A 15,701-nucleotide genomic window follows, 5' to 3' on the forward strand; every position below is an offset into this window, starting at 1 on the left:
AGAGAAAAATATATATATACTCTACATTTAGAGTAGTGAATTGCAAACGTGGAAACACATGGGCCCACTTTTCATGGAAGATTTTGATGCTCTCTTGCCGCGGAGCAAAAAAAAAAGCGATTTAAATTTATTTTTCATGGGTGCGATTTAAATTCATGTTTTTATATCCCCGTCAATCCAGAAGTAGTTTTGGTTTTTCATGGGAACAAAGCAAGCAGTATTCTACAACGGTTCGGTCTGTCCCCTTCTGAAAAGCTCATGGTTTATGCCCATCCCCAACTCCGCCCCAACTCCGCCCAGCGGATTACCCAGTGCATTTCACCTCTGTGGACCCAGCCCCAGCCAAAAAAAGCACCAGTCCTTCCGGTTTCCTTATATAACTTTTCTATTTACCATGCTCCCCCCCGTGCTTGGCCACCCCCCCTTTTCCAGACTTTGACAGACGGTCATCATTGTGCCCCCCCTGTCGTAGAGCTCCGGCCATCCATTGCCAGGAACTTCCATCCAGATAGAGAAGGGAGACCCAGAGCAGACTGGCTGCCCCTCTTCAGAAGGTTGACAGGAGTTTTGGCTTGGATTTGCCACTCTCAGGATGCCCCCCCCCCCCAACACACACACACAGGATCGTACCGGCAGGAGGGAGACCCAGAGCAGACTGGCTGCCCCTCTTCAGAAGGGTGACGGGAGTTTTGGCTTGGATTTGCAGGAGGGTGATCCGTCCTGCTTTGGAGGGAGGCTGTTTCCTGGGCTTGAAACTCTCCCAGCCAATCGCCGTTCACAGGGGAGGAGAAATTAGCCGACATGGGAGGGGACAATTGGTCCGAACCTAGGAACGTTTTTCATAGAGCGAAAAAAACACATAGCAACCACAAAGAATGGACCAACACAGGTTTGAGAAGACATGGAGTTGACGCGGTTGTTTGCTAAAGCTTGAAGCATTCATGAAAAATCAAAAATTTGAAGCTGGCCAAAACAAAGGCAAAACCGTGCCAAACCTCCGTGAAAAAATGACCATAGAGTAGCTCAATCCAGTGAGCACATCCTCTTGAAATGAATGGGAGATCTGCAAGAACATTATTATGCCATTATTTGGTTCCTATTTATTTGAATGGGGCATGGGCAGGAGAACATTCACTATATCATGCCAAATGATTTAGTGGCATGTTCACCTGAGTAATTTTGAGCAGGATCATAGCTGCAATTACATAGAGAACTTTGGCATTTTCCCTCTGCTTTTCATAGGAAACAGTTTTGTGGAAGGAAAAGAAGATTCATTTAATTTTAAAACATGCATGCTGTATTTCTGTCCAAGTGCCATTGAAGATGCCTCACGGTAAACAATAAAAACATAATCGCAAGAATTAAAAATTGCAGTACAAAAATCCTAGGAGGTTATGCCACAAAGCAAAAGCAGCTAATACCACAGTGCAGACTAAAATTCCAAGCAGCAGGGAGATTAAAAAATATATCTTTTTAAAAAAATTGGGTGACAAAGACAAACAGGACCTAAAATATGACCAACATGGCACCCAGTGAGCATCTCTCTGGAGGGAGTTTCACACATGTGGAACAACCATCTGTGAAACTCCCTCCTGAGAGATGCTCACTGGGTGTCATCTGTTGGAATATCTTGATCCTGATATTCCTATTAAGTAGCAGAGTGCTCGCTTTGACCTGGATGGCCCAGGCTAGCCTGATCTCATCAGATCTCAGAAGCTAAGCAGGGTCGGCCCTGGTTAGTATTTGGATGGGAGACCACCAAGGAAGTCCAGGGTTGCTGTGCAGAGGAAGGCACTGGCAAACCACCTCTGTTAGTCTCTTGCAATGAAAACATAAGGGGTCGCCATAAGTTGGCTGTGACTCGACGGCACTTTACACACACACACACACACATACAGAGCAGAGTGCTCAAGGCAACTATGCGCAGCAGAATACCCCCTTTAAAATGATCACACATGTATGTGCTCTCAGCAACAAAAGAAACTCAGGCTTTTGTTCTAATCAAACTAATAACTCATTTATTTGGTGAAATGCATCACTGATAGGAAAGGAGAAACAAGTCCACTAGTCTATTCTAACTCGCTAAGTTTCTAGATATAAAAAGGTAGTTTCCTTCCCTCCCATTGTGGTGGTGGTGGTGGTGAAGGGGGAAGGCCAGTGCGTGGGAGCGCACGGCTTCAAGCATCTAGCTTTGAAGAAGGCAAAGAAGAGAGAGAGGAAAGTGAGCACATATCAGTCTACAACATCAGTCTGAGAATATCAGTCTACAACATCAAAGCACAGGAAGAGGGAGAGATAGACATCAGATGGCCCTTCAGTCCCCTGTCCTCTCTACCCATCTAATTATCTGGTAAGACCCCCTTCTGGATCTGCACAGGAAGAGGGAGAGATAGACATCAGATGGCCCTTCAGTCCCCTGTCCTCTCTACCCATCTAATTTTCTGGTAAGACCCCCTTCTGGATCTGATGTTAAGTGACACCGCAAAGTCCATCTATTCCAACACCATCTTTGTCATATTTTAGGTCCCATTTGTCTTTGTCACCCGAGGTCACTCTAGAAGACAACCACCTAACTTTTGAAGGCAGGAGAACCTGAAGAATATATCAGCTATTAGAGATTCATATCCGGCTTATGGTACAGAACATCAAATGAATAATGCAATAGGACTAGGAGTACAAAACTGAATAACAATGGGAGCAACACTGTGAAAATACAGTATAAGGTATACGACAAACAATGCAACAGACTAGGAGAACAAAATTAAACAACAAAGCAAACAGCAAACTGCCCCAGGCTGTATAGTGTGAGCAATGTGAATGCGGAGCTCAGCTTTCATTCCCAAAGCTCACTGCCCTGCACAGTGCAGGCAGCACCCATTCAGAAGGTCCTGCTGCTGTCATAGGACAACGTTTGACATGGACTGTGGCTGTGGCTCAGTGGTAGAACACCTGTTTGGCGTGCAGAAGGTCCCAGGTTCAATCCCCAGCATCCCCAGCATCTCCAGTTAAAGGGACTAGGCAAGTAGGTGATGTGAAAGACCTCTGCCTGAGTCCCTGGAGAGCCGCTACCGGTCTGAGTAGGCAATACTGACTTTGATGGACCGAGGGTCTAATTCAGTTTAAGGCAGTTTCATGTGTTCATGTGTTGACTTTCCCAGTATTTTTGTGATTGGTCCCACCTTATGGCAGCCATTTTGAGATTGGCCCTGCTTCCATGGCAGCCATGAGGTTGGCAAGGACCACTTCTAGTATAAGGATTCCCCAAAGTATCATTTACAGGATGACCAGTTCAGTGTGTGTGTTCCAAACTCATGCAATGTATTAAAGGCAAGGTGAGATGAGGTGAAAGTTCTGTCCGTGGTGACTGGCTGGGAAGAGCTCAGTGTCCTTCATGTGAAAATTCAATTAACATTCCTCATACAAGACAAATTGCTTAATTGCCCTGAATGAATTAACATAATGTGCAGCTGCAATTTGACTCACAAAGACCCAAACTAAACAACATCCTATTTAGAAATATCAGAAAGATTCCTAATCTGAACATCTTTTTTTTTTTTTTTACATTTGAGTGTGGGTGGAAGTCATCCGACCTGATAGGTTTTCTAGCTCCTTCTTTCGATTACTCAGGAAGGAGAAGAGTGGAGGCTCTTATAGAAGAGAATGATTTAACATCAGCTAAGATATGACAACTACCCCATTCAACTGGATGGGTTCCCACCAATTGGGATTGTTCCATATTTGGTGTTTTTATGCTCGTCATTCCCAGTAATCATTCCATTGTCTCATGGACTTGCAAGAAGAAGAAGATGAGTTTTTATATGCCGACTTTCTCTACCATTTAAGGAGGAATCAAACGGGCTTACAATCACCTTCCCTTCTCCTGCCCACAACAGACATCCTGTGATGTAGGTGGGGCTGAGAGAATGTGACTTGCCCAAGGTCACCCGGCTGGCTTCATGTTTAGGAGCTGGGAAACAAATCCAGTTCACCAGATTAGCTTCTGCCGCTCATGTGGAGGAGTGGGGAATCAAACCTGGTTCTCCAGATCAGACTCCTCCTCTCCAAACCATTGCTCTTAACCACTACACCACACTGGAGAGAACTTTCTTGATTCTACTTGTTGATCATGTGTATATATCTCCCTTTTCTTCCTTCAAGAAATCCAAAGAGGCTTACAAAGGATTCACAGCAGGTCTTCTATCCAAGAGGCCAAGATCTGTTTAGTGTTTAGTCATGGGTTCTGGGTGCCCAGCTGTTCTGGTATCAAGGACTGCTTGTAGGGTTGCCAGCTCTGGGTTGAGAAATACTTGGAGCATAATTTTGGGGCGTAATTTGATAGTAAAGACTTTGACTCAAGTTTTTAAAATGACATACAACCCCACTCTGTTTTTTTTTGGCTCACCTGTTCTTCACACTTTTTACTGGCGCTTATCTCAACCCACTGTTTTAGTTGAATTGTAACTTTCCCCTTCTTCCCCATCTTTACCTGTCTCTTTCGGATTTTGGATTTTGAAGATAAGAATAGGGGCTTCTGTTGATTTGGCTATTCTGTAGCACACCTTTATTGATGAAAATGTGTCCTTCCTTCATGTTTTGATGAGCTATGTCAATACTCTGAAAATCAGAAATACAAATACGATAAGTGAAAAAGAGAGATTACGACCCAGACTGAGCTTCAGGAACAAATAAGAAAGGGTAAATGTGGGACCAGTTACATGAGAACATGAGAAAATGGATAGGCAGGTACATTTGAATTACAGATGAGTGCATTCCCTCTTTTTTGGATTTTTCATTCAGGGGTGTCAAACATAAGGCCCACGGGCCACATCTGGCCCCTTGGGAGCCCTTATCCGGCCCGCAAGCCAGCCGAGGCAGCCACCCGCTCCACTCTCCATCTGGGCTGGCAAGGCATGGCTTGGCCCCCACCAAGTGACATTTATGTCATATCTGGCTTTCATAACAAATGAGTTCGACACCCCTACTTTAGTGTTTTGTGGGTTTGCTTTTCTGTTGGTGCTTCACGTTGCAGTAGGAAAATTTCTACATTTCATTCTGGATTTAGAGTGTTTGCTAAAATTTCCATCTCTTTCAAGTTCCTTTGCATCTCTCTCCCCCCCTTGTCACTAAAGTGCACACAGACACACTGAAAAAATAAACACTGCAGAAAACATTTGATGTGATCATACTTCTGACTATATATATAAAAAATTACATACATCCAATCTTGTACGCTGAGGGGAAAAGAAGCTTGATAAAGCTAAGCTAAAGTAAGCTAAGGTAAGATTGCTTTTTTTGTAGTGTGTTATTCTCAGGTGCCCTAGTACTCCGGGGGCGGGAGGAGATTCAAATGGAAGCAACTAAAGTTTGCACAGCATTCGATATGAAATTTGGAAATAAAATGTAGAACAATTGAGAATTTGTAATGCATTGGTTTGAAAACAACATCATGTAATTTGGAAGTTCAAAATCTGGGGTGAGAATTCAAAGAGGAAGATTTTGAAAGCATCACTAATTTGACTGCATATTAGAATACACCTCCTATTTAAAGCAATACAATGCTCAATTTTCATCTTATCTCAGGTGCAAATCTGAATGCATATCTAATTGTCAGTCAGCAACGCACACATAATAAAACTGGATAAAATGTAAACTCTTCCTTTGTTTGAATCTGGGTCAATCCTATGCATGTTTGCTTGAAGTGTGATCCATTGAGTTCCATGGGGTTTGAAACTATTGAAGCATGAACACATGAAGCTGCCTTATACTGAATCAGACCCATGGTCCATCAAAGTCAGTATTGTCTACTCAGACCAACAGTGGCTCTCCAGGGTCTCAGGTAGAGGTCTTTCACATCACCTACTTGCCTAGCCCCTCTAACTGGAGATGCCAGGGATTGAACCTGGGACCTTCTGCATGCCAAGCAGATGCTCTACCACAGCCCCTACCTACAGAAGTGCTTAACAACAGTACCAGAGCATATCAGTATATTTCCAGGATATCACCAACAGATTTTCCACCATTTGCGTGCTGCAGGAAATTTAAGTAAGGTCGTTAACAGTAATAGGCTGGGCTGGTTCTTACCTCTATTACCCCTTTGACAATGGCATTAAGAGATGGCCTAATAAATCCCCTACCAGCGATCATAAAAAGCGTGTATTGGAAATATCCTCCAGGTCCTGAATGAGTATGAGTTCCACTCAATATAACATTGTCGTGTCTATACAAATCTCCATATTTTTGCTTCAATTGTTTCATTACCTAAGAAAAAGAACATATTCAGTAAGCAGAACTAGAGTAACAGAAAACAAATCAAAATCCCTGTGACACCTTAGTGATTAAGAAATATATTGTGGAATATGTTTTGATAGAGAAGACTCTACTATATCAGAGAGCAGGATTTTATGAGAGCAGGATTTATGAGAGCAGGATTTACCCTGCACGATGATTTGAAAAGTTGTGCTAAAGATATTAAACAGTCCACAAAACAACACAGCTAGAAATTGGGACCCTCCTTCTGGTTGAATAAAATGTAGCTCTTGGTTGAGATGGAAAACATGTCTTATGCAAAGAAAGCAGGAGCTGGGATTATCCCTAAATTTACAATTCTGAGCTACAGAAACAATCGATAATCTACGGGCGAAAACGCATGGTCGCTTTAGCCTCCTTTATTCCCTGTTTCAGCCAGGATTCAGCCAGGATCGAACACATGTTCGCCGAAACGCATGCGTTCGATCCTGGCTGAATCGTAGCTGAAACAGGGAATAAAGGAGGCTAAAGCGACCATGCTTTTTCGCCCTATAAGTATATAAAAGATGCTAATGCTAATGCTGTGTATTTTTATTCTATGAGAGTGAAGCTACACAAGACAATGGAAAATCTGTGAAAGGTTCTCCTGAAGTGCTTGCATTTGGACTGGGGTGACAGTGGCCCTTTCCCATACATTATTATTACAGTTGACACAGGACCGTTATTTCATGCCAGTATGTTTTCCCTGAGGGTCAAATAGTTACACCAGAAAGCTGAATGAGGTTGGGAAAATGGTGGTGGGGGGGGGGAAGAATGATTCCCCCCACTTCTCCCATTTTCCATGGCCCTAATTTCAGACTGGCTTTTATTCTTGAGAAGCTTGTAAGAAAACCATTTACGGATCTCTTATCTCACCTAGTTAAGCCTCAAGTTCATAATTTTGAACCGTCTTTTCTTTCCACTGTCCCTCATACTTCATAGTAAAGTGGTGACCCCATAGGGTTTTCAAAGCAAGAGGCAAACAGAGGGGATTTGCTGTTGCCTGCCTAAGTGTAGCAATCCTAGACTTCCTTGGTGGTCTCCCATTCAGCTACTAACCAGGGCTGACCTTGCTTAGCTTTTGAGAGCTGATGAGATCAGCCTAGCCTGGGCCATCCAGATCAGGGCAACCTCTTAGTACACCTGTCCAAATTCTGTACATTTTATAGTAAATAGAAGATCACTGTATATTATGATTAATGATTTTTCTCTCACTCACTTTCATGGACTGAAACGAAATATTCAGATCTTACACAGGTTTTTAGCCAGCATCACTTCTCGGATGTTTTTTATATATCAGCACTCCCCATAAGCAGAGAGTGGCAGCTCTTGGATTCAATAATAATGTGGGGGGGGGGGGAAGGCATAACATCTTTATAAAGCCACCATTGCACTTACCTCTAGCCTAAGCCTTTGAGATATCATCCCTATCTCAGCAGTAATAAACACCACTCTTTTGGTGTGATTCTGAAGCTCTGCTACGATGAATGTCCTACAATGCTGTCGGGTGACCATACCAGCACCACTTTGCTCTAGACTGCCATAGCCCATCTACAACAGAACACACCATTTAATTAACCACACACAATTCCATAGGGGTGGATCCTACCTCCATCCTACCACTCTACTGGGCAACGCTTGTGTATTTATTATTTAAATATTTATATCCCGCTTTCTCCTTTGGTTCAAAGGAGATGTATGCCATCGGAGTGTGTGGGAAGCGAGGCCACACACAGGCTGGCATCCACCTCAACCCACCCCACTGCTGGCCCCCCGGCGTGGGGGGTTTTTTCCTGCTACCAGTGCTCATTTTCAGCCACCATTTGGAGTGGTAGCAGCATAATTCTTTTTTTTTTTTAATGGTTATTGGGCTGATGGCGTGACATCGCTTATGGGAGAAACCCAGAAGTTATACCACTCTCATCTAGGAATCAACAGAAACTCTATGGTTTTATGGTCCAGTGATTCCTACAGAGGTGATACATCACTTCTGGCTTTTCTCAAAGTGTCATCATGCCATCATCACTGGCTGCCCCCCATATCTGCATCCCACCCTAAGTCTCCCGCGGACTGCCACGCCATGCTTCACAACCCTACTTTTCACCATTGGTGAGGGAGGCACCATCTGCCCTCCGTTTATTTCACAATGGGAGGAAGTTGGTCACCAATTTGGGGTCCAAGCAGGAACTTTTTCCCCCCTCTGGTGGAGGGAGTGTGTTCCAGAGCAGAATTCCTCTTTTCTAAATCCATTGAGGTCAATAGGGTGGAAATCAGTTTAGGACTCTACTGTAACCAGTTTAGTGGTTAATCAATTACAGTTTTTTATTCATTTAAAAAAGGTGGCATTGATTAATTAACAAAGTTTTTTTAAAAAAACAAAAAACAAAACATTAGTATAGGTATTTACAATAACGAGATACTGTCCAAGAAGTTGCTATTTCTCTCTTACAGAGGAATAAATGACAATAACAATAACATGCAACACCTAAAAAGTAATTTTTACTTATGTGCAAATCTATTTAATTGAATAAGTAAACTCATACAAATGATTGACTAGCCCTCTTTTAGAGAAAAGCACAGGTTTTAATGAAGTAGATAGAGGAAAATTTTTTCTCAGTGCTGCTTCACCAGAGATAACAAAACAGGTGGCTAGGTTTTGCAGACTGGTGTGTATCACTAGGAAGGCCAAATTGAGCCATATTCGTAACCCCAGAGCAGGACGGGGACATATGAGATTACTAGTTAGTTTTCGTTTAGGACTTATATCTGCCTGTTGTTATGCAGTGCGTGAATTTTAAATATTACTGGATTTGTACATTTTATCTGGGGATGGGAAAACTGAATGTTGTAGAGGTTTAAAGTCTGTGTTGAACTGGTCTTTTGACCGCAATAAATGATGATTGATTGAAATGGTTGACTTTACTTTAATGATACTGTTCATATGGCCAATTCGGTCCTGAACAATGTCACACTGAGATCAAAATAAAGAAAAAGAAAAAAAGCTCTAAATAGCTCACAAATGATTGACTTAGGTTCCTTGACTGGCAGATAGCTTCAGTGATGGGGGGAAAGTGTCATCAGTTCCAGCCATCAGTTCCAGCCAACCTTTGGTGACCCATTAGGGTTTTCAAGGCAAGAGACATCTTGAGGTGGTTTGCCATTGTCCGCCTCTGCATAGTGGACTTCCTTAGTGGTCTCCCATCCAAGTTCTAACCAGGATGACCCTGCTTAGCCTCTGAGATTGAATGAGATCAGGGAATAATTTCATTTCAAAAATGCACATATTTTTAATGAGAACCTTTCAGCTGTTAAATCAAACAGTTGTCTTGCTTGGTTCTTGAGTAAATCTACTGGATTTCCTTCCAAAATTAAGATTGTAATCACAGTTTCCAATGAAATTATGTTTCACACTTCTATACTTACAAGTGGTACTTCAGCCACAGGGCCAGTGCAGTCTGCTCGACCAACACCAATTAAGTAATGATCTAGAGCAAAGACAAGACTAACACTAAAATTCTATACGTGCAAGAATTAGACAGTTTTCCAATACAGGAGCATAGGAGAGCATGGGATAGAATCTGCAACCTTTCAAACCAGGTGAGATATTTAACGTGAAACTAGTATTTTCTTTTTAATAACATCAGTCTGGTTAAAACCTAGATACTTCTAGTCAGTGGATGTAACTTAGTGCTTTCCCTTTGTAATTGCTAACACTGTAAGGGAGACAGCCTCCAAACCCTGTGCAAATGAACCTTTTGCCATAGGTATGCAGAATAATATTTTGGATGCCCCCTCCATTTTTTTTAAATAATACTGCCGCATGCCCTTAAAGAAAAATCACAGGTATTTGAACCCTTTGTGCAGGGTGCAAACGTGGAGGGACCAGGCAGGGTACACTTTAGTGGGATCTCTAACTAGTACCTGGAGGTTGGCAACCCTAGTCATATGAGCTAGTAAGAGCCAAGCTATGTGTTACAGTTTCTCATGCAAAGCAGCCAGATCCTGAAGGTCTCTCTCCCCTAACTATTCCTCTGACAGAAAAAGCTGCAGTGGTTTAGAAGTGCTGACTTACTCCTCGCCTTTCCCTTTCCTTTCAGATAGCAAAGAGAGCTCCGTTGAATCAGAGGAGACATGAGACGGTAGGGTTGCAAGGTCACCTCTGGCCACCAGCAGGTAGGATTGCCAACTCCGGGTTGAGAAATAACTGGAGATTTTGGGGGGTGGAGCCTGAGGAAGGTGGGGTTTGGAGAGGGGAGTGACTTCAGTGCCACAGAGTCCAATTGCCAAAGCGGCCATTTTCTCCAGGGGAACCCATCTCTTTTGCCTGGAGATCAGTTACAATAGCAAGAGATCTCCAGCTACCACGTGGAGGTTGGCAACCCTATTGGCAGGGGATGGGGGTACAGCTCATCTCCAGACTTCAGAAATCAGTTCCCGTGGAGAAAATGGCTGCTTTGGAGGGTGGGCTCTATGGCATTGTACCCCACTGAGGCCCCTGCCCTCCCCAGGCTCTATCCCCAAACCTCCAAGAGTTTCCCAACCTGGATCTGGCAACCCTACCCCCCATCCCCCAGTAGTGGCCAGGGAGGACTTGATGACCCTTAATTTATAGCTCCTGTAGGGTTGCCAGCCTCCAGGTACTAGCTGGAAATCTCCTGCTATTACAACTGATCTCCAGCTGATAGAGGTCAGTTCACCTGGAGAAAATGGCCGCTTTGGCAACTGGACTCTATGGCATTGAAGTCCCTCCCCTCCCCAAACCCTGCCCACCTCAGGCCCCGCCCCCAAAACCTCCCGCCTGTGGCGAAGAGGGACCTGGCAACTAGGGTTGCCAAGTGCCAGGTGGTGGCAGGCAAACCCCCGCCAATCCACCTGGCTGCCCGCCGACCAGCTGAGGGGCGACGGGGAATGCATGCCCACGCTCCTGCCCACAGCGGTACGTCACTTCCGGTTGTAAACTGGGAATTTGAGTGAAAAGGGCCTCTTACGATGCAGCACTTCCAGTTGTAAAAGGCATCACAAAGGGCCGTTTACCGTAAATGGGCTGTTGTGATGCCTTTTACAACCGGAAGTGCTGCATTGCAAGAGTGGGAAAGGCCTCTTGATGCAGCACTTCTGGTTGTAAACCGGAAGTGATGTAATCGTGTCGGTGCGGCCGTGCGCGCGCGCGATCCCACCTCAGCTCCACCCTAAAAACCTCCCACCAAAGGACAGGAGGGACCTGGTAAGCCTACTGGCAACCCTAGGCCCCTGCCTCCTCATTCCCTAAGCCCTGCTTCTTCTATCCTTCTTTTCCTTGATAGAATCAAGAAGCACAGCAGCTGCACCAATGAGGATTACTCCTCGATCTTCCCTCTCCCTTGGTGTTGCTCAGCAAATAATTGTCAGTCAGTTTACCATCGCCACAGAATCTCTTAGACATGACCATATAGATACTAAAATATAAATGTCTGTATAAAGATTTAAAAACTTACCATTTTCACTAGGGAGAAAAGCAAAAATTAATAGTATCACTGAAGCTACTATCCCCAATATCAGGATGACAATGAGCAGGATCGCTAAGCGAGAGACAGGCCATTTTCTTGGTTGACTCATTTTGGACACAACAACTATAACAAGAGAAGTAAGAGAAATAAATAAAACGTTGAGTCCCTGCACAGACGTCTTATCGCAAACCTCTGGAAAAATTGGCGGCATTCTGTTCCTAAATACATTTTATACACGCAAGTCTCACTGATTACATCTTTAGATCATCAGCTATATCAGATGCATTATTTTGTTTATTTACTTTTTTTTGGCCATCAAATCACATCTGGTGCTATCTGCAGACCATGGCTGTTACCGCACTAGGTATTCCCAGCGATGTATTAAGAGTTATAAAAAATACTATTCGCACTTTCTATGTATTCCCACTGATGTATTAAGAGTTTGAAACTGTTATAAAAAATACTGTTCGCACTTTGTTTGGCCCCTTTAGCTGTGAAGACGTCTTCCAACCAACGTCTTCCAAAAACCCTTTTAAAGCAATGTTTTTTATAACATTTCCAAACTCTTGATACATTGCTGGGAATACCTAGTGTGGTAACAGCACTAGGAATACCTAGTGCAGTAACAGCCCACCTCTTGATAATTTTGATACTTAGGCCTGACAGTCCCAGGACCCAAACCTGTTTATGGTAACAATTTGGCTCCCATTATGGACACATCTACTTAGATTAATGAGCTTAATTTTGTCCTAGGTCCTGAATGCTGTTTGGGGGATGGGGGTCTGCCCCCATGTTGAAATAACTAATAACTGAAGCCACCCTGGGGGAGGCAGTGGGAGAGAATTAGTCAGATTTCAGTGGGGCTTCCCAGAGCAAGACTGGGAAAAGCTAAGAGCTGCCTGGGTTGATGAGAGATTGCTGTTTCTCATTCAAGTTATACATGAGCAGACTGCTCTTAGAGTCAGGTGTAGCCGGTACGGGCATTTAACGGAACCCATTAAAACATACAAAGGTGTTAGACAGAGATGTCTCTTAGCCCCAACACTATTCACATTCTACCTCAACAACTTAGTGGATTCTTTGAATAACCCAGATTTTCATCCACCGAAGATTGCAAGCCAGTGCATACCAGTATTGTTATATGCCGATGACTCGGTAGAACCCTAGTAGGTTTAAGGAGAGCTTTAAACAAACTTGCTCTCAACTGTGAAATGAAACAGCTTACAATTAATTACCAAAATACAGCAAGTCTCTAACTTTAAATATCTAGGTGTGGTGCTGCAGGCCTCAGGAGCAAAAACAGTCCATCATGCTACGATGGCAGCCTCTGGGGTAAGATTAGGGTTGCCAGGTCCCTCTTCGCTATTGGTGGGAGATTTTTAGGGCGGAGCCTGAGGAGGGCGGGGTTTGGGAGGGGAGGGACTTCAATGCCATAGAGTCCAATTGCCAAAGCGGCCATTTTCTCCAGGGGAACTGATCACCATCGGCTGGAGATCAGTTGTAATAGCAGGACATCTCCAGCTACTACCTGGTGGTTGGCAACCCAAGGTAAGATCAGTAACCAGCATACTAAAATTTTACAGATCGAAAGGAGGCTTTTTTTATATCTGTGGCCCTTAAGCTGTTTAAATCTAAAACATTATCCCAATTAGTTTATGGGTCATTCTTAGGACCGCCTTCTTCCTCATCTAAACCACCAGAGAGAGTCCAATCAAAGTTTTTAAGGTCGCTCTCACAAATCCCCAAATGTGTACCTATTGCCTGGATCAGATTAGAAACAGGAATTATGAGAGTGGAGGCTAAATTATGCATTCTATTGATCTGCAAGTGATTATCGGGCTTTTTGAACCCCCAAGGTTTATTCCCTCTAATTTTACAAGACAACTTTCAATCCAGTTGGCACAAGGCTGTTTTAAGTTCCATTCAAAAACTGGGCTTTTCACCTCAAACCCTCCTGGATTTAGGAACGGAGCGTGCAAGAGCAGAAATCAAACATAGGGTGATTGATGCAGAAAGACAATTGGACAACACAGCTGCCCCTGGTTTAATTTCACCTGAAAATGTTAAATATACTGCAGCCCCAGCAGCGTACCTGTATTTTCTGGAATCTAACAAAGCCAGATGGGCATTTACGCTAGCCAGAAGCCATGCCTTACCCTCTGCTGTACTGCAGGCGAAATATAAGAAAACATCCTATGAACAGAGATTGTGTGCTTGCCCACAAAGAGAAATTGAATCAACTGAACACATATTGCTGGAGTGTGCTTTATATAATAAAATCAGCAGTGAAACTATTGGGCCATTGTTGGAAAGATTCCCAGGGAGATCTAATAAAATCAAAATAGAATATCTCCTATCGGATAAAAACCATCAAACGACAAGTTTTGTGCCCAGGTCTATAACCTCAAAAAAACTAAGAAGTGTTCTTAATCTAAAGAGTGGTACAGATTTTAAATCCTTGGGGTGTTTTTATATTTAGTATTCATTAAGGAGTGTTAATATGTTAAATATATTATGTCTATTTGTATTTGTGGTTTATGTGTACCATGATTATTTTTAATTGTTCCCATTTTTTGTATTTTTACTGTATTTGCTGGTCGTGAACCGTGATAAATACCTTTGAGTTCATTGGGGGATAGATAATGTCAAAGGGCAATCTTGACAAGATAATGTTAATTTTTGCAAGTATCTGTGCTCCTAGCATGGCAACCACTCCATTCTATAGTATTTCCACAACACTTCAAGAATTTGCCCAGTATGAAATTATAATTTGTTGCAACTTTTTGAAACATTACAGCCAAGTTTACATAGGTTATCAACAGATTTTTTTAAAACAACAACAACAACGCCCTTCTAATCTGTTATCAAAGACATTTCAAAGGGAAGTAGAGCATAGCCAATGTATTCAGATTTGGAGATGTAAAAAAATCCTCTAAACTTCTACCTTTTATTGTAACCCACATTCAGGTTACTCCAGCACAGATTTTATCTTTGTGACTGCTGGCATTACGTGACTAGCTGATGCTCAAATAGAGCCCCCAATGCTGTCCAGCCATGCAACTGGCATATGCACATGCATTTTAGATACATTTTTTGTTTCAGTGAAGACATAATGCTTTTTAAATAAGGCGATTTATTCCAAGACTTTAAAAATCAAGGTGACTATTCAGTGTGACATTCTTGGAACCTTGTAGCAAACTATTTGGGACACAAGTAAACAGTTTATTATTTTTTTAAAGAAAGAACCACTTTAGTAATAGCTAGGGTCTCTAACTGAAGGGTGCGGGGGAGAAACTTACCTTACAAATAGTTGATTGAATTCAAAGATGTAGAGTTCCAAAAACTGAACTAGTGAATGTTCAGATGTTGTATTTTGCTTCTTTTTTTGTTCACGGACACCCATATACTTCCCAAGACCTGGAAGAAACACAAGATTCCTCATATATCGTTGGAGCACTGGGAGATCACTGCAATTGTGTTATTATGGCACCTGTCAAGTGACAAATGATAAGAATGAATATTCAATGTTCAGTTCGCATGAGCCACACCTTTATGCAGGCAACATTTATTTAGTTAAAACATTTACATCTCATCCTCACCTCAGAAATGGGGCCTTAGCTCCCCCCCTTTTTTTTTACAAAAATTAAAACATTGAATAAAACCTATTAAGAAGACAAAACCATAGTCCATCAGTGAAAGAAATATGCTCTAGCTAGAAAACAGTCCTTAGAACCAGAAATCAAAAGTCCCTGAAAGAGTACGGCCTTAGGTCTTTTATGCATGGCTGTTTCACTCACCGTCACCCCTCCAACTACTCCATGTCTTTGGGTTGATTATGCCAAGCATAAAAGGCCTTAGCTTGGCAAGGAAAAACCTTCGTTCTCATGACAGATTGAGGGGGCACCCAGAGGGGGATCTCTGAGGATGTCT

At 42.9% G+C, this 15,701-nt stretch overlaps 1 protein-coding gene across 1 annotated transcript in view; it reads right to left on the reverse strand.

Annotated features, from left to right (window-relative positions):
* ASAH2 (N-acylsphingosine amidohydrolase 2) overlaps positions 1-11,880 on the reverse strand; it is a 42,270-nt gene extending 30,390 nt beyond the window's left edge. The window contains exons 1-5 of the mRNA XM_056850487.1: positions 11,760-11,880; positions 9,709-9,770; positions 7,684-7,836; positions 6,082-6,258; positions 4,487-4,614 (exon numbers count right to left, since the gene is read on the reverse strand). Of these exons, the coding sequence (XP_056706465.1) occupies positions 4,487-4,614; positions 6,082-6,258; positions 7,684-7,836; positions 9,709-9,770; positions 11,760-11,880 (641 nt within the window). The remainder of the gene's footprint in view (positions 1-4,486; positions 4,615-6,081; positions 6,259-7,683; positions 7,837-9,708; positions 9,771-11,759) is intronic.
* Positions 11,881-15,701: the final 3,821 nt, after the last annotated feature.

The sequence above is a fragment of the Euleptes europaea genome, chromosome 5 (assembly GCF_029931775.1).
Source record: "Euleptes europaea isolate rEulEur1 chromosome 5, rEulEur1.hap1, whole genome shotgun sequence".
NCBI classification, from domain to species: domain Eukaryota; kingdom Metazoa; phylum Chordata; class Lepidosauria; order Squamata; family Sphaerodactylidae; genus Euleptes; species Euleptes europaea.